This window comes from Balaenoptera physalus, assembly GCF_965194825.1.
Source record: "Balaenoptera physalus genome assembly, chromosome: 5".
Lineage (NCBI taxonomy): Eukaryota > Metazoa > Chordata > Mammalia > Artiodactyla > Balaenopteridae > Balaenoptera > Balaenoptera physalus.
This window is the reverse complement of record NC_138884.1, coordinates 123,116,055-123,142,289: the sequence shown is the minus strand read 5'-3', so window position 1 is coordinate 123,142,289 and position 26,235 is coordinate 123,116,055. Positions and strand designations below refer to the sequence as shown.

The 26,235-nt window shown below is 36.4% G+C and overlaps 1 protein-coding gene across 4 annotated transcripts; it reads right to left on the bottom strand.

Annotated features, from left to right (window-relative positions):
- Window positions 1-5,638: 5,638 nt before the first annotated feature.
- Window positions 5,639-26,070, bottom strand: LARP7 (La ribonucleoprotein 7, transcriptional regulator). Of its 4 annotated transcripts, none has more exons than XM_082462858.1 (13): window positions 25,898-26,070; window positions 19,819-20,029; window positions 19,236-19,336; window positions 19,070-19,153; window positions 18,773-18,937; window positions 18,601-18,694; window positions 18,177-18,524; window positions 17,944-18,088; window positions 15,910-16,061; window positions 15,059-15,114; window positions 11,454-11,613; window positions 11,111-11,202; window positions 5,639-7,121 (listed from the first exon to the last, which is right to left on the bottom strand). In XM_082462858.1, the coding sequence occupies exons 2-13, from the start codon at window positions 20,018-20,020 to the stop codon at window positions 7,041-7,043; spliced, it is 1,680 nt and encodes a 559-aa protein (XP_082318984.1). In that variant the 5' UTR covers window positions 20,021-20,029; window positions 25,898-26,070; the 3' UTR covers window positions 5,639-7,040. The 4 variants fall into 4 exon arrangements, with proteins under 4 accessions (XP_082318984.1, XP_082318981.1, XP_082318983.1 ...); XM_082462855.1 differs by having other exon boundaries at window positions 14,996-15,114; window positions 25,898-26,069; XM_082462857.1 differs by having other exon boundaries at window positions 14,996-15,114; window positions 18,177-18,521; window positions 25,898-26,069.
- Window positions 26,071-26,235: the final 165 nt, after the last annotated feature.

Here is a 26,235-nt window from a genome sequence, read left to right as displayed (position 1 = left end):
ATTTCATGAGCCGGGCAAGTTCCAGCACAGCACAAAAGATCTGGAGTTATTCTTGTGTCCTATGCTTGGCCCAGAAGTACCATGAGAACTATTGAGCCAAGTATACAAGAATACCTTTGCAGCTGGAGTGAATTCAAGACTTGTAACTTCATAAATGGAACAGTGGCCTTCTCAGATATATTTCTGGAGATAAATGGTCCCCTCAAACTTCATATTGCATAGCCTTGAGAATTTTGACTCAACACTAAGTGAAAGGGAGAGAACCCTAAATTGACTGAGATTAAGAACATTTGTGGGTGTATCAATTTACATTCCCACCAACAGTGCAGGAGTGTTCCCTTTTCACTACACTCTTTCCAGCATTTATTGTTTCTAGATTTTTTGATAATAGCCATTCTGACCGGTGTGAGATGATACCTCATTGTAGTTTTGATTTGCATTTCTCTAATAATTAGTGATGTTGAGCAGCTTTTCATGTGCCTCTTGACCATCCGTATGTCTTCCTCGGTGAAATGTCTATTTAGATCTTCCACCCATTTTTTAATTGGATTGGTTGTTTTTTTGATATTGAACTCCATGAGCTGTTTGTATATTTTGGAGATTAATATTTTGTCTGTTGCTTCATTTGCAAATAAGTCAGAAAGAGAAAAACAAATACCGTATTGTAACACACATACATGGAATCCAAAAAAAAAAAAAAAAATGGTACTGATGAACCTAGTTACAGGGCAGGAATAAAGATGTAGACATAGAGAATGGACTTGAGGACACAGGGTGGGAGAGGGAAGCTGGGGCGAAGTGAGAGTAGCATCGACATATATACACTACCGAATGTAAAATAGTTAGTTAGTGGGAAGCAGCAGCATAGCACAGGGAGATCAGCTCGGTGCTTTGCGATGACCTAGAGGGGTGGGATAGGGAGGACGGGAGGGAGGCTCAAGAGGGAGGGGATATGGGGACATGTGTATGCATATGGCTGATTCACTTTGGTGTACAACAGAAACTAACACACTATTGTGAAGCAATTGTACTCCAATAAAGATCTATTAAAAAAAAAGAATATTTGTGGGTTGTGGGGCTTGAAATAGAGTTGTATTATGGGAAAATAAAGTTATATTTCTTGCACACCTTCGTTTGTGGGCTGATTTCTATTGCAACAGAAATAATGGTTTTGTAATATTTTAGGTAAAGATGTACATTATTATTTTCCATACTCATTGGTTCAGAATGTAATTTATCAATTGAATAATGAATTCACTAGTTAACCCACAAGATATGAAGATTAATTTTTAAATAGCCATCCTATTTTTGTACACTTCACTTTATATTAAAATAAGGATTTGGCAGGGGTTTGTTTGAAAGGTTACTTCATAAGTAATTCCATGAAATAAATGTTCTTTAAGTACAAGAAAATAAACTCCTTAAATCGCGACAATTTTTATTTACTCATGCCACTAAAGACTCTTGCAAATACAAATTCAGATCTCTTCTAGTTAAAAGATAACAGAGCAAGAGGCTTATCAAATGGACTCAAGGCACAAAAAAGCCTTTTCTTTTCCTGGCATCAGCTAAGCCTATTGTAGGGATATAAGGATGCTGATATTGTCAGTTGATTCTTTCAAATAACTGTTCATTGGTATAAGTTATTATTCTAAATACTACCGTGGATTCCAGTTGCATGGTGGTAAAGTTCTATCAATTCACAATACAGTATATAATATTACCCCTTTACCCCTATCCCTGACCATACAGGATAATACTAATCTTTTTTTTTTTTTTTAATTTATTTTTGGTTGCACTGGGTCTTTGTTGCTACCCACAGGCTTTCTCTAGTTGCAGTGCACGGGCTTCTCAATGCGGTGGCTTCTCTTGTTGCGGAGCACGGGCTCTAGGCGTGTGGGCTTTGGTAGTTGCGGCACGTGGCTCAGTAATTGTGGTTCCCTGGCTTAGTTGCTCTGCAGCATGTGGGATCTTCCTGGACCACGGCTCGAACCCATGTCCTCTGCATTGGCAGGCGGGTTCTTAACCACTGCGCCACCAGGGAAGCCCTAATCTTTTTTATTTTGTCAATCTAATCGACCCATAAAAGGGCAGGGTGCCTCATTTTATTTTCATTTTCATTTTCTTGATTACTAATGAGTTCATGGGTCTGTTCATTATGTTTATTGGCCATTTATACTTCCTAATCTTCATCCATTTTTCTATTAAGTTGTTTAATATTTCCTCATTGGTTTGTAGGATTAAAACCAAAAACACAACACTTTTCTTAAGACCAAGCCTTGTTTAGTCAAGATAAAACAAATCTAAAACCTTCCAGTAACATATATTCCATACCCTTGGAATATAGTTATGATTATAGCTCTAAGTATTGGCTACAGAAAGAATAATAATGAAAAACTAATACTGTCCTATAGTAGTTCAGAATCTCAGGGCAGTGGACTACCTTTCGAGATCCCTACTTTAATTCCTGTCCCTGAAGTCTCTACTTAGATGATGATTTGGTCTATATTACAAATCATACCTCTAGGTTTGGATCACCCCAGACCTGGACTACTTGTGATGATTTGTAAGAATGTTAGTTTTTTGTTCTGTTTCCTTCAGCAGTGGAAGAATATTCTCAAATACAAAAAGCTGAACATCCTTGTGCACTGGGCTGCCACGTATGGTGGGCTGCCACGTGTGGTGGGCAGATTGTGCACTGCACAAATCCAAGAACACCATTCACGTTGTAACCTATGCGAATGCTGCCATCAGTGCATGACTTGTGCCTCAATATGAAAAAGGCAGCCTTGTTTGTGTGGTATCATTAAGAAGGTCAACAGACAAGTGGGGACTAAGTACAAGTGACAGCGTTGACTCTTTCCTAGCGTGACTCCTTTCTAGTTTTTCATTCCAATTGCTTTTCTGTATTATAAACTTCCTAAGGCATTTTCAAAAACGTGTGATTTAAAACCAACAGAGACCTACTGTATAGCACAGGGAACTATATTCAATATCTTGTAATAACCTATAATGGAAAAGAATGTGAAAAAGAATATATATATATGTATGTACATATAAATCACTTTGCTGTACACCTGAAACTAACACAACATTGTAAATTAACTATACTTCAATTTTAAAAAATGGTCAAAAAAAAAACTATGGAAATTTGGGGAAAAAAATTTTAGATGAATAGTATAACTTGGTCACAGCAGCTCTCTTAAATCCAGAGAGAGGTACGGAAGCAAGATAGCACAGAAATATGTCTTAAAAAAGACCAAGGATGTGGTTATTAGCATGTGGAATTCTCTGGAATCAAGGAAGTCTACTGAGTTCTTGAGAAATTACTACTGCCTAAAAACTCATGAACCTAGACTAAAAAAAAAGTGTGATTTATTTTTTAAAGAATGATATTCCTTTTAATTAAGGTTGTACTGGCTGCAAAGAATGGACTCACTCATGCTAACTCAAGAAAGATCTCTGCTTATGTCTCTATCTTCTGGATATCAAAATCAAAAAATGAGGTAAAGACAGGATTCACAGGTTTCAGACTGGGAAATCATGTTCTGTTAACAGCAGATTAAAAGATATGGCTCTGGGAATTCCCTGGCGGTCCAGTGGTTAAGACTCGGTGCTTTCACTGCCACGGGCCTGGGTTCCCTGGTGGGGGAACTAAGATCCCACAAACCACGTGGTGTAGACAAAAAAAAAAAAAAGATATCACTCTGTAAAAATATAAAATATCTGTAAAATAAATGTTCCATAAACCAAGTTGAAAGGCAAGAGACTGAATGGGAGAAAATATTTACAAGAATGTAGTTAACTGTTGCTGGCAGTGAAAATTTGTACAGCGTTTTTGGACTATTTCAGTCATGCTACGTAAAATATATTTCTGCCCTGCAATTCTTATTCCAGAAATCTATACTGCAGACACACACACACGTCAACAAAGGTGGAGGACACACAGCACTGCTTTTAGTAGTAAAATAAAGGAGACAACTACAAGAAATTGCAGTACATCTCTACTATGAGAGGCAAAACATTGGCTGAAAAGAAGGAAATAAGAAAGGAAGAAAAGTGGGAAGAGATCGGGAGAAAGGGAGGTGTTCTAATCATTTAAATATGTGGTCTTTAGAGTAGGAGAAACTGAGTTTAAATCCTAGACTAGTTAGCTATTTTGACCTTGGGCAAGCGCTTCAGTTTCATTTTTGAAGTGGTGATAATAGTGGCACCTACTTCACTGAGGTAACACAGTAAACAGGTTAAAAAAGACAATGACAATGGAGGTTTTCTTTGTGACAGTGGTACTGAGCTACTGCAAGGTGCTTAAATAAAATTAGCATCGCAGTTAAGGAAGGAAACCCCACTGACACGCACAAAGGTATGTAGTAGGCACTTTAAAAAAAAAAGGAGGGGCTTCCCTGGCGGCGCAGTGGTTGAGAATCTGCCTGCCAATGCAGGGGACACGGGTTCGAGCCCTGAAGATCCCACATGCCGCGTAGCAACTGGGCCCGTGAGCCACAACCACTGAGCCTGCGCGTCTGGAGCCTGTGCTCCGCAACAATAAAGGCCGCGATAGTGAGTGGCCCCCGCTCCTAGCAACTGGAGAAAGCCCTCGCACAGAAACGAAGACCCAACACAGCCAAAAATAAATAAATAAAGAATTATTAAAAAAAAAAAAGAGCAATGGCCAAGAGAAATTGTTCTCCCAGACATTAAAAAAAAAAAAAAAAAGGAACATGAGTACTGAGAACCAGCAACTTGAAAGAGAAAACATCTTTTATGCAACTAAATCAGCATCTGATCTTGGGGAACATCCTGAAGCACACATTCAATTAAACTCAATTAAACAAATACTTACTAAGCAATTACTAGGTACTAAGTGTTGGATAATGAAGGTAATACACTTACCCAAAGGATCAAAGGTTAGAGACCTTGAAAGGTCATGCAGAATTATGACTTTGCTTTCAGGAACCCATCCCATATCTGGAGTAACTTGTCCTGTCACTTACATTGTATTGCAACTTTATGTTGACTTGCCTGTCTTCCCCAAGGCTGTAAATTCCTCAAGGGCAGGGGACCTTCCTTACCTCTTCTTTGTATCTCTAATGTCTATAGTGTCAGTGTCTGATATATAGCAGGGGCTAAATAAGTATTCCTTTAATTAAGTGAATTAAAGAATAAATGAAAGAATGAATGAATAGAGTTTTCTCCTCCTCCACCTTTTTCCGTTTGTCCCTAGGACTTATCTAACCAACTGTGTGATTTTTACTTATTTTTGTTTATTTTCTCTATCTACTGCTGAAACATAAGCACCACGAGGGCAAGAGTGTCTAAACACAGATATTTGTTGAATGATTGCTTCTCGTTTTAAATACTGCCAAGAGGAGAATTTTTGAAATTTTATTTGATAACCTCTTCGAAGTCACCTTATGACAGTCCTCCTTGAGAATAACTCAATTCTTGAGACATACACCTACTTTTGATTATTCTATATCAACTGGAGCATATTTAGTCACAATCCTCGCAAGAGGGTTTAGCAACTATTAATTGATCATTCTTTTCCTTCACGAGTGTGTATGCTAGCTTTCCTTCATGGGGAGAGAAAAACTAGTGAGTCAGTGGCAACCTGTTAGCATACCCTTTTTTAAAAAAAAATAAATTTATTTATTTGTTTGTCTTTATTTTTGGCTGCGTTGGGTCTTTGTTGCTGCGTGCGGGCTTTCTCTAGTTGCGGCGAGCGGGGGCTACTCTTCATTGTGGTGCGCGGGCTTCTCATTGCGGTGGCTTCTCTTGTTGCAGAGCACAGGCTCCAGGCATGCAGGCTTCAGCAGTTGTGGCACGTGGGCTCAGTAGTTGTGCCTCGCGGGCTCTAGAGCACAGGCTCAGTAGTTGTGGCGCACGGGCTTAGTTGCTCCACAGCATGTGAGATCTTCCCGGACCAGGGCTTGAATCCGTGTCCCCTGTATTGGCAGGCAGATTCTTAACCACTGCGCCACCAGGGAAGCCCCAGCATACCTATTTTTGGTACTGATAAGCTGTTGCCATCCCAGCCAGTGATGTAGCCAATCTCCTCAAATTTTTGGCCCATAGGAGTGAATAGATTCTTGATCCTTTGCTTCCCACAATGCATAGAAGGGACAGCCAAATTAGTCCCTCACTGCTGGACAACGCTGATGGAACTAAAAATGGGTTTGTAGACCAAGAAAATGAACCCCAGGGCTGACCAGAGTACTTTCCTGATACCTGGTGAGAGATTAAGATGCCAGTCACGTATATGCCCTGCAAGTTCAGTTCTGGGAAGGCCTTCAACATACCATTCTGTGATTTTCCCAAATAAAATGACAGACTTCGGTTATGCCTAAGGCTGATTCCTAGATTTTTTTTTTTTCCTGTGTTCACAGCATCTGGTACATTTTATTTTGTCTAACCAAAATAAAATGTTTATTAGCTTCATTTATGAAAACAAACTCACTTAACATTTTAATTGGAAACAGTTCATATGGTCTGTTCAGTGGAAGCTCAGATAGGCAAAGTGCAATAAGCAGAATGAAATATCACACATACGTCTCTGCATAAATCAACATGAAAAAGTATTTAAGATGTTTCAAATGGAAAAAGCAAGCTACAAAATAATAAGTACAGTGAGAGTTCTCTGTTAAACATTTTTTCCTAAACTATTTATTTATGTAGTATTATTATTTTTGCAAAAGTTATTGTTTTTGTAAATACAAAACAGCAAAATTAATGATAATGTTTGGGAAAAAAGATAATGTTCAAAACACATTTATTTTCTAAATCACTTTGAGGTTGATTTATATCAGATAATTTCAACAAATACAATGTTTAATGAAAAAACTGTGGTATACAGTGTAATTGTCTCTGGACAAAAGTCTTCTTTACAAGTTAAAGAACAAAACTATTTCTTTTAATTAAATGTAGGTTTTAGAAAAACATTCATTACACATTACTACCGTAAAAAAAAAAAAAAGAATTCCCTAAGAATAGCTCTAGCATCCAGTGAAATCTTTCTTAAGAGGTGAACCAAAATGTTTTTTTCAATCATATTCAGAAAATCTAATGTGTTTACTTGCTTGTTGAGTCTTTTCGAGTCTGATCTTTTCGGCTTTAGTGATTAACTACAGAGAAAGAAATCAGAAATTAGAATGTACTGGATACCTAAAAAGAGAAAGATAATTATGACTAGAAAAATCTCATAACTATTAGCTTGAATAAAACTTCTTAAAAAGGGGAAGAAGAAAACAAATGAGATAATTAAGCTTAGATCAAATCAGTTACAGAGAGAACTGTCTAGATTATGGCCTATTAAATAGATATTAAGTCTTTGAGTTACCTAAGATCCTCTCATTTTAGTTCCAGATTACTAAAAAAATTTTCAATTAAAAATAACCATTCCAGGGCTTCCCTGGTGGCGCAGTGGTTAAGAATCTGCCTGCCAGTGCAGGGGACATGGGTTCGAGCCCTGGTCCGGGAGGATCCCACATGCCGTGGAGCAGCTAGGCCCGTGCGCCACAACTACTGAGCCTGCGCACCCTAGAGGCCGTGCTCCGCAATAAGAGAAGTCACCGCAATGAGACGCCTGCACACCACAGCCAAGAGTAGCCCCTGCTAACCACAACTAGAGAAAGCCCTTGCACAGCAATGAAGACCCAATGCAGCCAAAAAAAAAAAAAAAAAAAAAAAAAAAAAAATTCCAGCAACAAGGACCTACTATACAGCACAGGGAACACTCCTCAATATTCTGTAATAAACTAAATGGGAAAAGAATTTGAAAAAGAATAGATACATGTATATGTATAACTGAATCACTTTGCTGTACACCTGAAAGTAACACAACATTGTTAATCAATTATGCTCCAATATAAAATTAGGAAAAAAAAAACATTCCATGCTGGTAATTTTTTTGACATTTTAGGAGGCTTAAGGACCAACATTTGTTGTTTCATAGCCCTTTGGGCTTGAGTATTAATTATCAAGACACTTCTTAAATGATGTGTGGTCTTTAATAATTATATTGTGCTTGAAAATTCATATATTATTTGAATGAGACAGCATATTTTGGGCTGAGTGCTACACAAAGGTTTGCTTACAAATTTAAAAAATATTCCAAATAAGAAACTGCTATTAAGAGTACTTAGTAATTACACCCTTACATAAATACTTGAAAATTTTAAAGAAGACAAATGAAATTATGTGGAATGCAGAAGAACATTTAAAATATCTATATATTCCAGAAGCCTTCTTGATAAAAAAAACTTAAGGTATCTTATTTAGCTTTGGAGGAAATGAAAATTTTATTCTCTTAAAAACGCAGATTCTAACGAGTATTCATTAAAATAGTTTATTTAAACTGGTGATAAGTGGACACTGGCAGGAAATCACTTCCAGATTAAACTTAAAGCCTTTTCATCAGTGAAGTGAGTCAAAATGTGAGTGTTTAAAACTGTCACACCGATATGCTCTTCACAAATTTTATGAATTCTACCTATACCTGCTTAATATCTGACCTATCAGTACTTTGTAAAGGAAAGAACATTTTGATAAAAACATTACAAAATTCCAATACGCTTTAAAAGCTAAAGAGAAATGAGAAAAGCCTTACTGTGTCTCCAGTACCTGTGATCTAATTTTACCAACGTGCTCAAAGTGATAGGGTACACTACAAAGATTAGGTCTGGGTAGAATGAATCAGACCCCTTTTGGCAGATCTTTCCTTCATCTTACTGATCTTTTGTCAGAGGTCTTAATTTAACTTAACTGTACTTGATTTTTATGGGTAAAAATATCATACATAGAAAATAAAATATTTCGACCAATTCTTTCCTCTTTTAATTCTGTGTAAACTGACCAGAGCTTAGGAAAGTGTCCCCAGTAGCCTTCTCCTCCACAATGTGAAAATAAGAACCAGGATTTTTTATTAGTGCTTTTCTTTCACTCAATTATCGGCCAAGTATAACGTTACTGTGGAAACGGTAGGCTGGCATGTCAGTGAGGTATTTATGCTATACTTTTGGCTGCGAATTTTTTCTAAATACTTAATTTCCATTAGTAACATGCTTCCTTCCAGTACTCCAGCTACACTGCCCTCCTAGTCTCACAATCTCCTTTCAAGGCCTCTGCACTTTCTTCTTTTTTTAAAAAATATTTTTATTTATTTATTTATATTTTTGGCTGCGTCAGTTCTTAGTTGTGGCACGCAGGCTTCTCTCTAGTTGTGGCATGCGGGGTTTTTTCTCTCTAGTTGTGGCGTGCAGGCTCCAGAGCACATGGGCTCTGTAGTTTGTGGTACTCGGGCCCTCTAGTTGAGGCGGCGGGCTCAGTAGTTGTGGCGCACCAGCTTAGTTGCCCCACGGCATGTGGGATCTTAGTTCTCCGACCAGGGATCAAACCATTGTCCCCTGCATTGGAAGGCAGATTCTTTACCACTGGACCACCAGGGAAGTCCCAAGGCCTCTGCACTTTCTGTTGCCTCGGACTGGAAAGCTGCGCATCTAAATTTTCCTGGCTTGCTTGCTCACTTCCCTAAGGTCTCCTCTACTGTCACCTTTGCAGAGAGAACTTTCCAGACAATCTCATCTCATGTATCCCATTATACTTTTGAGTTTTCTGTACAGCACATGTCATCATCTGACCTATTAATATATTACCTCTAAGCCTCAACAAAGAAGGGGACTTTGTTACTCACAGCTATATACTCAGTTCCTAGAACAGTGGCTAACCCAAACTGGCACCAAAAATATTAATTAAATAAATTAACAAAGAAGTAAACTAAATTATGGTCTAACCCCCCTCTCCTCTGAGAAGCTTCTCTGTGTGGTACCTTTTTTTCATTTCTAGTTACATCCATAGCTTTAGCTAGGATTCTATACTTTCAGAGGTTTATCACACAAATCATGTGTATGATAAACCTGATGGTGTAACAGGTAAATGAGAACTCTCCCAGTCAATTACAGAACTACTCACTGCTTTCCAACCCAATTTATAAAATTCCCTAAGTCAATGTTTATTTTCTTGTCTCAAATTTAATTTGTGGAGATGGAATCTTTCTGAAAAACGAACTTTCTGATTTCTAGTTTTAAAAATATATACAATTTAAATGAAATTTCACACCAATTAGAAGGATAAGTATTATTTAACAAAATGATTTCATTTCAGTTGTCAGTTCTGGATTAATGATTTTAACATTTAAATACTCTCAAGCAGGCTTTGACATTAACACCTCATGGACCTGAAAGAGTCCTTAAGATGGGAGGCCTTCCCATCTCAGCAAATTCAGTCCACAGTCACAGAAACAGAATTAACAAATACCAGTAGAAAACCTCCTCCTAAATCATCTCAAATTCCAATGAATCCTAGGCTATGTAACGCTGATGAAAAAAACTTGATTTTCCAATTAAAAAAAGAAAGAATTTTATAAATAGGACCCTAAAGCAACAAACCTAGAACACAGGAAGTATGACCTTTCAAGTGCTAATCAATCATAAAAGGATGTACGTACATCTTTCCATATTTTACCGATTTTTACAATATACATTAAAAAATTGATACTAGTAATATTACTATTATTATGTGCACATAATAGGGCACAGTTATTATGTGCCCTATTTTATTCTAAGCACTTTAAGATGTTCTAACCTTTACATGTATAATAATGTTTTAAAAGAATAAACTAGACAGCTTACTAGCAACAATAAATATCTGATAAATTTAGTGTCATTTAAAATAAAAGTATTGAAAGAGAGGCTTGCTTTAAATTATTTAATGTACTTATTTAACCTTGTTTCCTTCACTTGTCAGCTAGTCTAGAGAAAAAGGAATAAAGCTTACCGTTGCTACAGGGAATGTTATGCGTAGTCTCTCAGTCTTATCTCGGAGGCTCATATTTTTAAAAAGTACAATCTAAATACATTGTGTTTTTTACCATTAAGACAATCTTTAAATAATCATTCACCACAAAGCCATAAATGAAAGCAGCCAGAAATTTAAATTACAGCACTATTTTCTTTTTAAAAAAAGATAAAATTATGTACCCTTGTGTAGAAAATAATTCTAATTTCCTATATTTCAAAATCTAGAGAAATAAAAAAAACAAATATGAATTGATTACCTTCTCAGTGCCTCTTTTCTTTTCACGAGGCTGATTAAGTTTGGCCTGCCTATCTACCAAAATCTTCTGCCAATATCTCTGTTCATGGTCACCTTAAAAAAAAACAGAACAAAAAAACCCACAAAAATGCTGATCATAAGGATACAGATGAAGAAACATATTGAAGGCTTTATACTGTCAACAACAGAACCGGAATAGTTGTCTGATTTTATTTAATGCTACTTTATGCATATTATAGTACCAAAAAAACCCAACAACGTAGTTTCATTAGCCAAACTCAGAAATTATAAAACAATCACCCCACAATAAGAATTGTTAAAAAGAATGTTCTATAAAGTTTTACCAGAAAGAATCTCTAGTTTCCAGCAGTGTTTCTTTTTAATTTCCGTATATGCATTTATTACTGCTTGAGCATCCTCAGGAGTTTTAAATCTAGCATGGCATTCTGTGTCTCCTTCCAGCAAATCAACATAGACAACTTCTGAGATTGCTGCCAAAGTATCCTGCGTTAGAGTTTAGAAAGGCTTAAAATAAATAATAAAAATGTTTCAATATAATTCTAAAATTATTCCAATGGTTGTACTAGAATCTATTATAAAATTGGGCCATATGTCATTTAAAATGAGAAGAAACTATCCTATATCAAACATTTCTTCTAAAATATATACAAATGGGGAACTTCCTGGCGGTCCAGTGGTTAGGACTCTGTGCTGTCTCTGCTGAGGGCCCAGGTTCAATCCCTGGTCGGAGAACTAAGATCCCATAAGCCACAGGGTGCGGCCAAAAACCAAAAAAAAAAACAGAGAAAGAAAAAAACCCCCCAAAACGAATGCTCTTAAAAAGTGACTTGGACAAAGTTGAGAACCAATTTAACATCAACTCCAATAATAACTTTCCTTCCTTCAACAGCATCCTTAAAATCTTAACTGGAATGGGAATATTGCATAAGGAAAAGAGATTTGTAGAGCGGAATGTACAAATACAACCCCAAATTCAGAAGAAGGTTTCCAAGTCTGGGTGTAGTTAAAGAGTAAAATTAAAAACAAAATTGAAAAGGGATTAAGGAAGAAGGTGTGTTTCCACTCACCTGTACCAAATCACTTATGACTTAAAATATATGTAAACTTTTTATAACCACTTGTGAAAAAAGTTTCAAGGAACATACAAAGTAGTTCCCAAGTAGTCTATGGGAATACAGATAGCTCAAGAGCTTTTATTCTCTGATAAAATACCGAAGCATCCTCTTCTAAACAAGTTGAGTCACACAGCAAGGAAAAGTTTTACCTATAGGGCCTGCTGTGAGGGCAAATTAACAAGATTCCTGCATTCCTAGTCTTTTTTTTTTTTTTTTCACAGCAGGTTCTACAGTGTATGCAATGCAATTATGCAGGAATGTTACACTAATTCTTAATTCATCAACTTCCATTCATAAAGCTAAAGAAATAACTGAAGGTTCCCAACTGGGGGAAAAAAGTCTTACCCACCTCACCTCCTTTAGTTTTAACCCAAAATTTCAAGGCACAACTAATTTAGATTACTTTTATTTATTTATTTAAAAAAATTTATTATTTTCTTTGGCCCCGCCGTGCAGCTTGTGGGATCTTAGTTCCCTGACCAGGGATGGAACCCGGGCCCTAGGCAGTGAGAGCGCGCAGTCCTAACTAGTGAACCGCCAGAGAATTCCCTAGATTACTTTTAGCCACTGGATTTTTAACGTATGAATTACAAAAAGAACTGAGCAATACCTGGAAATATTTTTTCATAAGAAAAGTTTATCAGTTAATAATAAAGAATAAGTAGTAAAAACCTGTGCTTATGTGCAAGCCAGGGACTAAATCTTAATTCATCCCAACACTTAAAACACTGCCTATCACAAAATAGGCTCTTAATAAATGTATGCTAATTCAATGAAAAAAAAATTAAGAGAACTGGAGAGAAATATACCTGCTAATTCTTCCCATTTCTCTATCTAATCATTATTAAATTTAGACACAAAGCAAGAAAAATAGGGTATGAAGTGATGAAATTTTAATGTATTCATTGGTAGTAGTGAGAGTTTTATAATTGATATATTAGACAGATTAGATTACTACAATTCAAAAGATATTTACCAAATATCCATTATAATGTCAGGCTAATCTCCGGATTTAAAACCCTTCTTAGAATGACAAATTAACCTGGTAATCACATGGGCAAGTCACAGACAGCAGTAACAATCCTAGCTCAGTTTTTGCTCCAGAAAAATGTAAGTAATTACTAACTTGGTTAATGCAGTTATTTTACGATTTTGGTGATCATAAATGAAGAATCTGTAATTTACATAATTACCATTTAGATAATAAAAGCTATTTGATAAATATAATTAAACCTATGTCAGTCACTCCAAATAACAAACTTTGCGTAATTTTTCTGTTAAATCTTTTGCAATCTGACTAACCACAGCAGCATTTACATCCTCAATTTTTTATCCTTCTTATTTGAAAATCTATACTGCGACCAAACTTTGAAATGCAAGCTGGTAATACCAATTTGGGATTGACCAGGTTCCTCATTAATACTGTAATGAGAATCTAAATTTATGTGTTAGTGAGAGCTACAGGATTTTAGGGGATAGGGTTTCAGATAAAGAGTGCTTACAGATGGTTACAATGAGCAACCTTAATGGTTACACAAGTTAAAAAATGTGACTGCTAAGAGTCTATGCAAAAGCAAAACAATATACTATATGGTGCTGATGTCAGTATAAGAATTTTATATTTGCTATGTTACAGAACATGTTACATAGTTTAAAAAGAAAGTGTCTTACCTAAATGGGTGACAAGGTTTAAAAGTAAATAAAATAGGGTACTCCCACTCAAAGGAATATGTGAATAAGAAAGAAATATTGCTGTGCTGGTACAAAATGCTGTAGAAGATAACTTTATAAAGTGAAAAAAGAAGACTAGTACCATATGAATAGCAATTTAAAGTGTAAATTGTGTAGAAATAAAGATTTATTTGCATATACATATAAAATGTTTGGAGCTTTGCAAAATAGTTTACACTTTTATGTAATTGTTCCAAATTTTTAAAATAATCAGCATGGATTAAAAATACCAAAAATTTTTAAAAATAAAAATTTTAAAGGCTCTTTTCTCCAAAAAAAAAAACCCTGCCTTTCTTTCAGGAAAAAAATTTCAATTCCCAAGAGGATTCATTAACAGACAAAAATAAACTAAGCCCATGGTAAGTGAAAAATATGCATATTATCCCTTTTATTCCAAAATAGTTCTGACTTGTTTTAAGTCACAAAATCTTTTAGGAATCTATTGAAAGCTAAAAGCTCTAATGAAAACAAATTACAAATTCTCTAGTTTGCTCCAAACCAGACAACGGCAGATAATTACAATTTTATTTTAAAAATAATTTCAAACCAACTCTAATGTTGATTAAATCTTTAAAAAAGTTTTAGCACTGAGTATTTTCCTAAAATCTAGTTTCTCTAGATTTTTCTGAAAACAGAGGAAGTCCCCTAAAAATGAATACTGGGAACCATTTTACTTTATCTACCTTATTAGTTATAATAACTATAGTATGGTTTCCTCATCCAACTATACAACAACCATTAAGGGCACCAGTAAAAATAAGCACAAATTGCACTTTTCCTATAATAAATGGATTAAACTATGTTTGCTGTAAATTTGATCCAGTGAGGAATTTCAGTCTTTAGAATTTGCTTCAAGTCAAACTTAAGGGTTAGTATGGAATCAAAACCAATAAGCAATTTACCACAAGAGAACAAATTCTAATTTCATTTGCTCCATTTTCCATATTCAAAACACCTTCACATGGGGGAGTTTTTTAGAGGAAAGAGAAACAACTATCCTGGGGATTCAAAAGCATTACCCTGACTTGTTTCCTGCCAGGTAAAGGCTCAGTGCTAATGATCTTCACAATCACACCACTCACAAACTGTGGTCCTGCTGCATTAACCTTCTCCTGGGGACCACCCTCTTCACTGTCTGCTGTTTGAAAAGAAAAAGACCAGAAATAAATCTCTTACACTTAATAATTTAACCCTTAGGAGGCCCACTTTAGAATAACAATAATGATTTCTCAGCCTGATTTAAATAATTAATTTAAATTTACTCATAAAGTCATTATGTTGTAAGTTATACTATTTATTGCAGATTACCATGAAGTAAAATACAAAAGCCTTTAAAATGCAAACTTTTACCATTAGAAGAGCACTTGTAAAACCTTAAAAAAAAAAAAAAAAAAAGTTCCTTTTCAATGAACCAAGTAACAAAGTGCTTTACTCAGTGAAGAAATAAACAGGCATCGGATAATATATAAGAATATTGCATATAAATTACAATTCAAATGTGAAATTTATATTTTCAACTTACAGGAATTTAAAATATATCCTAATATTGAAGATTTCACGAAAATCTTGTTTTAATTTGTTCCTGCTTGTGGTTAATACCAAGGAATAACACGTCAGGTGAGAAATTATCATCTTTGTTTATATACAAACCTGCTCAACTCAAACTAGGCACTCATTACTAAATTTGATTAATAATGAAAACTGTAGAGAAAATTTATATGATTAAAAAAGATTGTTTAAAATGAACCCTTCAAATATTCTTATGTTAAGAATAAATCACATGTCTGGACAACTTGACAAATCAGTAATTGTTCTAATAACAACCACTGTATAATCAAGTTTTTAAAACTAAAGTTTATCATATAATAACTCAGAAAGTACATTTAGTGTAAGTACAATATAATGCTACAAAAACTATCATAGTGATGCTTACTTTTTTCACTTTTCATTTCGGACTTAGTAGGTACTCCAAGGTTTGTTTCCATTTCTGACTCTGATTTTATTTGGGATATTGTTTTTTTTAAAGAAGCCATGCTAGCTTTCTGCAGTGCTAAATACTCTTTTTTCAAATCCAGCCATTCGGTCCTATAATGAAAAAACACTGTACTTTTAAAATAGTGACAACAGCTCATTAAATAAAATGTAAGTATCTAATACAGACATTCAGTAACTTACAATCACTCCTCCTCCCAACCTTTCTTTCTTTAAACACTTACACTCAAATTATTTCCTGAGTTCTAAGTCCATCTGGAAAACAAGCAAAGGGGAGTTCCCTTTGCCCCAACATTCAGATTAAATGTTTTATATTTGCTGATTCAATTCCTGAGTATGTTTCAAATATATGAATTGATGAAAATAAAAGTATTGAATTAATTAACTAGTAACATTTACTAGAAAAGTCAGTCAACTCTGGGGAAAAAATGAGAAATTAAAATTTAAAGATTTGTTAAACTGCTTCCAATTTGAGAGACAACATTCCTTAGTATTTACTTGAATCAAAAGGAATTTCTAAGAAGAAAAAAACACCCCATGGAAGCAATTTATTTATTTACATACATTTAACGTGTAAGATGTTTCTTCAAACAGCTAGAGCTCCTCCAGATAGAAACACAATGCCTCGCCTGGCTCTGCAGGAGCACTCATTGTTACCCTAATCTATGCCATCAAACAAGCAGATAGGGGATTTTTTTTTTTTTTAAAGAGGAGAATATCTGTGGTAATGGTTTTAGCTGTTAACATTGACATCTGTATACTTCAAAAAAAAAAAAGTATCCAGACCCACCCAGGACCATACATTCCCTGAGAGCTGATACATTAGAATAACAAAGGGCTCTTGTAATGATTCTCTGAGATAAAAAGGCAAAAGGAATTCAGGAGTTAAGAATAGTATAAATAGAAGTACCCAAAGTCCTTGCCTTTTAACCCTCCAAGAGGAAAACTGGATTCTTTGGAAAGTAATCCAGGAAGGTTAAGAAAAACTCTCTTCTAAAAGGTATGCCATTTGCTTTCTTCTACTTATCTCTCACCCCTTGAGTAGATGGACTCCCTTTAACTTTAACATGGAAGTACTTTCTGTGACTTTTAAAATAGTAAGTGCTTCCATGTTTTAGTAGAAGTGAATCCAAATTATGCCTCCGGATTCGAGATGGCAACCTTTCTAATCTACAGAAGCCAAGGGGATCCCCTTTGCTTTAACATGGGGGTACCTGCTGTGTAAAACAAAAGTAAGTGCTTCCATGTTTCAGTGGAGGTGTCCCCAAACCGACACTTTTTCAAGGATTCAGATCTATTTTTATAGGATAAATTGGTGAAACTGGCTACTAATGAAGCTCTGAAAATAAAATAATGAAAATACAGCATTGCTTGTTTAATTTTGAATAAAGGATAAAAATATATAATCCTTACGGTGAAATTTTACTTAATTTAACTTAAAAGACCTTTGTCGGACAGGTCCAAACTGATGCGTTCTGATCCCAGATTATTTTCTAAATTTCCTTTACAGGTTAAAGGACATTCATGATTTTTATTTTTCTTCCCAAGACTGGGCTCCCCACCACTTAAACGTGGATGTACTTGCTTTGAAACTAAAAAAGTAAGTGCTTCCATGTTTTAGTGATGGTAAGTCTTCCTTTTTCATTTTAACTTCAAGAAAACTTCAGGAGTACTTAATTGAACGGCTGGTCTATGGTACATTAAAGCTGTACTTCTAAATCTATTAAGGAACACCCTCTACTTTAACATGGAGGCACTTGCTGTGACTTGATAAAAAATAAGTGCTTCCATGTTTTAGTGCGGTGGTTCCTTTTTAAACCCCAATTGTGTTATAGCAACTTGTCTGCAGATCATGGCTTCAGGCCATTACTGTTGCTAATATGCAACTCTGTTCAATACAAATTGGAATTGCACTTTAGCAATGGTGATGGAGTGTGCCAACTGCCAACAATATAATTTGTACCGCTTGACTTACTTTGATAGTACTCGTAATGGTATAACCTCTTCTCCCATTTTATGCCTCTCTTTATGTTTTTTCTTATGCTTTCTTTTTGTTTTCAAGAGGGATCCATCTTTTATATCTCCAGTGTCTTTTTCCTCTTCAGTAGAGACTTCTAATTCTAAATTAAATAACAAGAAATATAAAGACGTGAGTTAAGAAAAAAGAAAACCTTATTTATCTAATCGCAAGCTTAAAGTTAGAAATACCTTTGTTTTCTTTACAAACTTCTGAAGCTTTTTTAATGTTGTCTTTATGAGCCACTTTTTTAAGTTTTGATTTGGGAGTTAGGTAATCTGCATCTTCAGAGCTACTTCTCTTTCTCTTCCCTGTTTTGCCTAAAGGTAAGCTGGATACTTCAGTTCTTTCTCGTTTTTTCTTCTTCTTTGTGGGAGGCTTTTGGGGTTCAGTAACCTCTACTTCAGACCCCTCAGATGTGGTCCTCGATCTTTTTTTACAGACACTTTCCTTGCTTGTGTCCATATTTGACTCTTTGGTCTGGATACTGTCTTCTTTCTTCATTCGGCCTTTCTTCTTCTTTTTCTTTTTCTTTTCTTCTGTAACAATTTTATCTTTTTATTATTTATTATTTTACTTCAACTACATCTACTTTAAAAATATTTAATAACTCACCAGCTACTCTAAGGGCAGGAATGGGCTTGTTTTTCACTGTCTTGGGAAATATACCAGGTTTCCTTGGTGCTTCCTCTGGTGGGTTATTAAGAAACTGAAATGAAATAAAATTTTGTTACTATTTAAAACACTTGGTAATTTTCTTTTCCTTTCTTTTAGGTTCTGGACCTACCTCAATAGCTTTTGCTGCTTGTTCTTTTGTTTCAAATTCCACAAAGGCAAATCCCTTTGGATCTCCAGTAGACTTATAATGTGGTATACTTATATAAACAACATTGCCACATTTCCCAAATACTCTTTCAATCCAGCTGTGATTAACATTTTTGGGAAGTAATTCCTATGATAAATTAGAAGCAATATTAAATAAAATGTTAAATCTTAGAATAAATTTTTACTTTACTGAGTTTTAAAATGTTTCTGTTGTTTTTTGGGGACGACACTTCTGAGCGTTTCCAGAAAAATGGCTTACCACATACACAGTCCGCTCATCCTCATCCTTTGGTCTCTCACCCAGAGGCTTTTTCCTCCTGATTCTGGTGCCTTCTAAATCCAGCTTTAAAACAGTACATAAGGTTATAATTAGTATAAACACTAATACAATATTATGTGACATAGTAAGTTGTAAAAATTCTTACCTCTACAACAGCTGAATTTTTCAGTGCTCTGGCTATTAACTTTCCATCAGTGGTCAATTTTTTCATTTTGTTGAATGACACGAGAAGTGATATATCAACATCTAATGAAAACAAGTTAAAGTGAATAAATATAATTAAAAATAAAACATTAAAAAGATAAACCAGCAGGATAAATGGTACCTGGGATGAATTTAATCTGCCCCTTAAATTAGGCACAGCCCTACTGGTCACAGTTTTACATTTATAACACAAAATTGATACAATTTCCCTTCAAAACTAGTCAAGGTGTTTTGAAATGCGGACTAGGTAAAACGCCTTTCTGTCTGAATCCTGCACATACCTCAATGCATTCTCAAACATATGTGGTAAATGTTAATCTGCTTTGAAGTTGCTAGAGTCTTTAACTGTAAAAATATAAAGGCTATAAAAAGTGAGCTACAATAGTTCTCGTAAAATTATACTCATTACAAAAACGTACGGTGTATTTGATGCTATATACACTACATTACAGAATTACATACACTATCTTAGAAGTAGATACACCTCTTAAAACTAGTTCAATTATACACTGAAGCAAACTTACATCCATCTCTAGATTTTTCTATCTGCTCTCGAAGAAATCTATCCTTGTGAAGATTTGCATCTCCAAACCAGAAGTCCACCTGCTTTGCAATATCTGCAAGCACCTGTTTTACCCGAGACCTTTTCTTTTTTTCTACTTCTTTTTTCTTTTCAGTGCTTTCCTCTTCCAGTGCCTTTTCTTGATTTCCACTTTCAGTTTCCATTCCTGTTAACTGGGAAAAGGTAAATATCAACTCAGTACAAGTAATTAGTAATACAGAAAAAATGTTTAGTTTAGCCTTTGTCTGAAGGGAAATGGACTCAAATTGGCTGCCAGAGAACAAACTTCAGGGGAACACTTTTCAGACATTTTCACCATCAGCTGAGGAAACTTTCATTGGCCTTGCGTGTTTAATTTTTTTTTTTTTTTAGTTCTTGTTCACTTCTCATTTGGCCTTGTTTTTACTTTTAAAATAATTTACCTCCTATGTTATGGAGCATAGCTTCAGTATTTTATGTCTTAAACTGCAGAACCAGATCATCCTAGTATAATTTATGTCTACATTTATATCTCAAAGTATAACATTAGGGACTGAAACAGTCTTCATTTCGAAAAACCTCAAAAAAGTTATTCGCATTTTAAAATACAACTTCTAATGAAATAAAAATTGATTCTTGATTTTTAAAAATGTTAATTTGTTTACTAGAAGCAGAATTCAACTGCTAAGCCACAGAATCCACCATTTCTTCTTCAGGTGACCTTCCTGTCCCAGTGTTTATTTCCCGGGCAGCAACTTTCCACCCCCTCATCCCTCAAGGGACTGTGCATGCCTCTTCTTTGCTCCCTCCGCTCCAGCCATGCTGCTTTTCTAGCTGTAGCTACAACTCAGCTGGCAAACTCAACTGAGGGATTTTTGAACTTGCTATTCTCTCTAAAATTATCCCCTAGAAAACATGGCTTGCTTCCTCACTTGCTGAAGTCTTGTTCAAATGTCACCTCAGTGAGATCTCCCATAACCCTATTTAAAACTGCAAAGTTCTGGACAGATACTGTATCTCTCCAGTCTTTTTTCTATTGCACTTACAACCTTCTAACATTACTATACATTTGTTTATTCTTTATCCTTCCTAGAATGTAAGATTGACGAAATCAGATTTTTGTCTCTTTTGCTTACTGGTGAACCCCCAGTCGCCGGTACACAGTACTCATTCAAAAATTTGTTGAAGGAATTGTGTCATCTTAGTTGAATCACTAAAGGTATGCACACAAAAATGAGTAGATGAGCAAAGACTTAACATGAGGCCTGGGGTGATGCAGCCTTGCCTAAGAATAACCTCGGTCTCCCATAACATGGTTTTTTTTGGAAACAGGAGCGTTAAGACAAATGGGGAGAGTTTCATCTGTCTCCTCTGTCGCACTGGGTTGGGAGCTGCTATTAGTTGGTATGCAGTCCTTAAGGCTGTGACCAGAATGACACAATAGATTGGTGGGCAAAGGGGCTAAAGCTTTTACATATCAAGGTGACCCAAAACACCGTTGCCTTTATCTGTGGAAGCCATACTTGTCTACTGTAGATGGGGGGGCTGGGGGCAGGGGAAGCAGTGGATTTGGGTAAATGCTGGGGCTAGGCCTCCAGATGAGATGAAGATTCTGTCCCTACTGTATCTTCTGCCTTGTATCCTTTAATGCTCAGTAAACACAGTATTAGATTAAAGCCTATTTGTGTCTCCTGAGTCTGACTGTTAGCTAGAATCTGTCACTGCAGCGGTGATGCTGCAGACAGTAACAGAAATAGTGTTTCAAAGTGACATCCAGTAAGAGGGCACAAAGCCATTAATGCATTTCACTTCAATCTCCAACTAAATGTGCATTCTCACCAAAGTCAATAGAAGAGTATTCTGGTATTTTTAGAATAGGCTTCTGCTGATTGGCTAAGCACCAATTTTTTAAATATACAAGTAGTGAAGTATTTATTTAGATGATGCTAGCATAACTCATAAAATGGAGGAATATGTCAGAATTAATCATTAGAAAGACAATCAGGTGTCATTCAGTGCTGCATAACCACAGTCCTCACCTCGCACTCCCACTCCAACCCATCCTGCCAGGCTCTCCTTTCCACCTTTCTAATGAAACTGAAAACAATTATCTCCGCTGTCTACCGGACCTCTCAGCAGCATTTGCAGTTGGTAACTCCCTCGCTGAAAACATTTTCTTCCTTTAGCTTCCAGGAGTATTCTTCTCAATTTCCTTTTCTGGACCCTCCTACTCTGCTCTACCTTTACATGCTGCCTAGGATTGCATTCAGTCCTGAGCCCCCTTCTTATCTACACAGACCTCCTTTCAGAGGGCGTCTGGCTTTAAGCTCCTTGGCTCTATGCTGATGTTTCACAAATCTATCTTCTCCAGCCCTGACTTTTCCCATTAGCTCCCCATTCCAACATGGAACTGTCCATTTGACCTCTTCACTTGTTTATTTCTTGTGTATCTCAAGCTTAAATTGGCAGAAATTGAACTCTCAAATTTTAACAGACCTATTTTTTGCCTAGTTTTCCCCACCTCAGAAAACACCAGTGACAAAATTGCTGAGAGGGCAAAAACACTGAAATCCTTCTTAATTCTTCTTTCCTCACACCCCACAGCCAATTCATTAGCATTTCTGTTAGCTCTACCTTTTCGAAACACATACTGAATATGAATCTTTCTCATTTCTTCCATCACAACCACCTGTTCCAAGCTATCATGGTGTCTTGCCTGAACTTCTGTAAACACATCCTAACATCTGCTTGCTTCTACTCTTCTTCCATTATCATCAATTCTCCAGATAGCAGCTGGAATAAACATTTAAATATGTAAATAAAATGTCAATCTCTTGAACAAAATCCTCCACGGGTTTCTTATCACACTCAGAATAGAATCCAAAATGCTTCCTGTGGCCTAGAGGCCCTATTCCATCTGGCCCGGGGATCTCGCTCTAACTCCATCGCTCGCAACTTCTTCCAGGGTGCTCATTCCAACCACAACACACCATCTTTTTCTTCCTTTTTCAACAAGCTAAGGCCATTCCCATCTCAAGGCTTTTGCTCCTGTGGCTCTCTAGCTTCCCTGCCACACCTGCAGGGATTACTTCCTTGTGCATTCAGGTCTCTGCAAATGTCACTCTCTCAAAGAGGCTTTCTCTTTCACCCAATCTAAAATATCCCCTCCCGGCCAACCTTAACCCTACCCGCCCCCTCAGTCACCACCTTCTACACTTGTATCCTCTTATCCCTACCTGGAATTATAATTCTATTGCCTGTCTGCCTCACTAGAATATAAACACTATGAAGGTAGAGATTTCAGTTTGATCACAACCTCAGCATTTGTTGAATAGTTAAATAATATATCTAAAAGGATCCAATAAACTGTAAAGTGTTAAGTATTTCAAGTTATTTTGTTAGGGGGTAGAATTATAAACAAAATACAAACGTAGGGTATGACTGTCACTACAGCAGGATCCACGCTAACTTTCCCTTCTGAAAAAACTACAAATTATAGAGGGCAGACTACCAGCTCTCCATTTCTTTGCATCATCAAAGCCACCATCTAAGGAAACAGGGGACAGAACTGCATAAGCACAGAAAGTCACAACTGTCCCAGAAATCAGACTTTTCCCATCATTCTCATATCTCAGCCCAGATACTCTCCTTCTTTCCTGCTCCTAAAGATTTTTTTGTGGCTTGGAGAATTAAGTTCAGAAAATCTTGCCTAGTGTGAATAACACTCACCTGCAATTTTCAATCTTAAAAATATATTCTATAGATAATCAAATACACCTTCACTTTAGGGGAAGACATGAATTAAACAGGAAATAACAAGCTATGGTGCAAGTTAGCTTCCCTACACAATGGTTGCAGAAGATCAGGAAGTTACATGGCAGTACTTTTGTTACAATTTTGATCTTCATAGTTTACTTTCTCAATGTCCTATGATAACAAATATGTGTGTTGTCATTCCATACATTCCAAATCAAACTTATTATCTTTCCTACCCATGACTGTTCTTCTCACCATCCTCATTTTATTTAAGGATGACATATTCCACTTAGTTAACCAATCAAGCTATTTACTAGCTGTATGGATTTTGAGCAAGTTACCTCATCTTTCTACGGTCTATAAAATGTAAATAAAAATTATACCTGCATAATGGAGTTGTTGTAAGAATCAAAATAAATAAACCACTTCCCATTGCTGCTATATAGCACACACTCAATAATATGTAAGCATTATTATTTATTATCATTTTATCATTTACCAATCTGTTATTAAGTCCTATCAATTCAGCCTTTGGAATGGCTCTTATCTCCATCCAGTGTTTTCCACAACTACGGTCACAACAATATGGAACTCGTTTATAAATTGTTCTAGAAGTCATCCATCCTTCACAGAAGCTGTGTAACTTGTCTAAAACACAGATCTAATTTTCTGACTCTGTCATTAAAACTTTCAACATTAGAAACTCCTCAGCACCTTCTAGTAACATAATCTGTAGTTTTAAAAAACTGTTAAATGAACAAACTGGTTTCATGGGCTTTAAACAAATAAAAGTTACTGTGTAACGATGCCAGTTACTTTACATACATTGTTTTAAATCCTCATAATCCCTCTAGGTTCTTTTAACTTCTTTTTACAAAGGCTCAAAGATTAAGTGACTTGGCTAAAACTAGCTGGGTAAGTAGCTCAGGTATGCTTGACTCTCACACTGCCTACCTTTTAGTAGACCTTCTTGCAACCTGTTACCATGCGCTCTATGTTCTGACTCAGAAATCCGTAATCTGAAGTCCATGGAATTTGCGATATTTTTCAAGAATTCTTGTGAATCCCATGAAATTTTCAAAAGATAAATTTTAAAGAAAAGGTGAAATCATGACCCTTCTACATATATAAAATGAACACGTATCAAAGATTTTATTTAAGCAATTAACCAGGGAACTAGCCAAGTGTTAAAAACCAGGAGTTTTAAACTCCTGGTTAAAAGGAGTTACTCAAAAACTCCTTTTCAAAGGAGAACTCAAAAATTAGACACGCACAAGTACAAGCAATCAGGAATGTTGAAATGAATTTGTTAAAATAGATTGCAATACTAATCAAGGCAATAATTGCAAGACTTATTTCCATTATTGTTTTCTACAACTTACACAATTGTAAAATAGCTCAGTGACGATGAAAGGCAGAGATAACCTGGAACAGTGAGCTAGACAAGACACCACATATATGTGTGTATGAATATATATATAGGCCATTTCAACGTCTTCCACAATTTTTCTTAGAAAAAGTTGTAGCAAAACGTTTTGACATGTACATGCATTTTCCTGGGAGGCTCATCCATAGCTTTTAAATCATGTTTTAAAAGGAAATGGTGTGCCCAAAAGGTTAAGAACCATTGTTCTAGTCACAGCTGACTATTCAGCAGTACCCAAACACTTTCTTGTCTCTGAGCCTTTGCTTTAAATGAGTCTTCTCGTCTTCCTTGCCTTATAAACTCCTATACAATTTTCAAGGCCCAGGTTAAATGGCATCTTACTCTTTCTAGCCTTCCACTACCACCTCTCCACCATCTGTTTTCCCTTAAGTAAGTCTATTAACGTACTCAGTACACTATTTAACGCTTATTATTTGTTCCTTCCGTAACTGGATTTTCAGCTCTCTGAATGACAAGGACTAAAGTTCTGAGAAAGAAAATGACTTAATTTTAAAATACAAGTCCTCACATTCGCTATCTTCTAGCCAGCAAAACTGGAACCTGTGAAGTAAAGCAATTTCACTTTTGACTACTGCCCCTCTCGGTACCCGTCCTTCCGTACGGAAGCCGCCAAACGCTGGACGGCCCCGAACCTTCCAACACCGGACAACACGCGCCCCCAATCACTGAAAATTGGGAACTACAAGGGCTGCCGGAGGACTTTTGCGCGTGCGCACAGAGCACTAGGACAAGCGAACTGATGGGTTGATGGGAGGGGGCGGGGTGAGGACAGATGATAGAATGGGCTGCAGAAAAAAGGACTGAGAGGAATTCAGACCTCACCCAACCTGGGCGACCCTATAGTCCACTTAGAACTTACTCCGTCCAATTGCCAAAATACACGGCCAGAGACTGCGTCCTTCAGTCCTTCACGTCTCCCGATCCTTAAAGTCGTAGTTGTTTTCGCGTCATATGAGGAGCGACAGCGTTCTTCCGTACGCCTCGGAAAAGCCAGGCCCAGCGACTGTGCGTCCGTTGTTTACGTCACAGTCGTGGGCTGCCTCAGCGTGCGGGGCGGGGCATCGGAGAAGGCGGCCGCTACGGAGGCTCGCAGACGATGAAGAATTTGATTGGCGGTTTGAAAACGGCGGTTCTCGCCGGGGCGGTGGTGGGCGGGCTAAATATAGGAGCTTGATCTGGTGTGGTCGCGAGTGGATG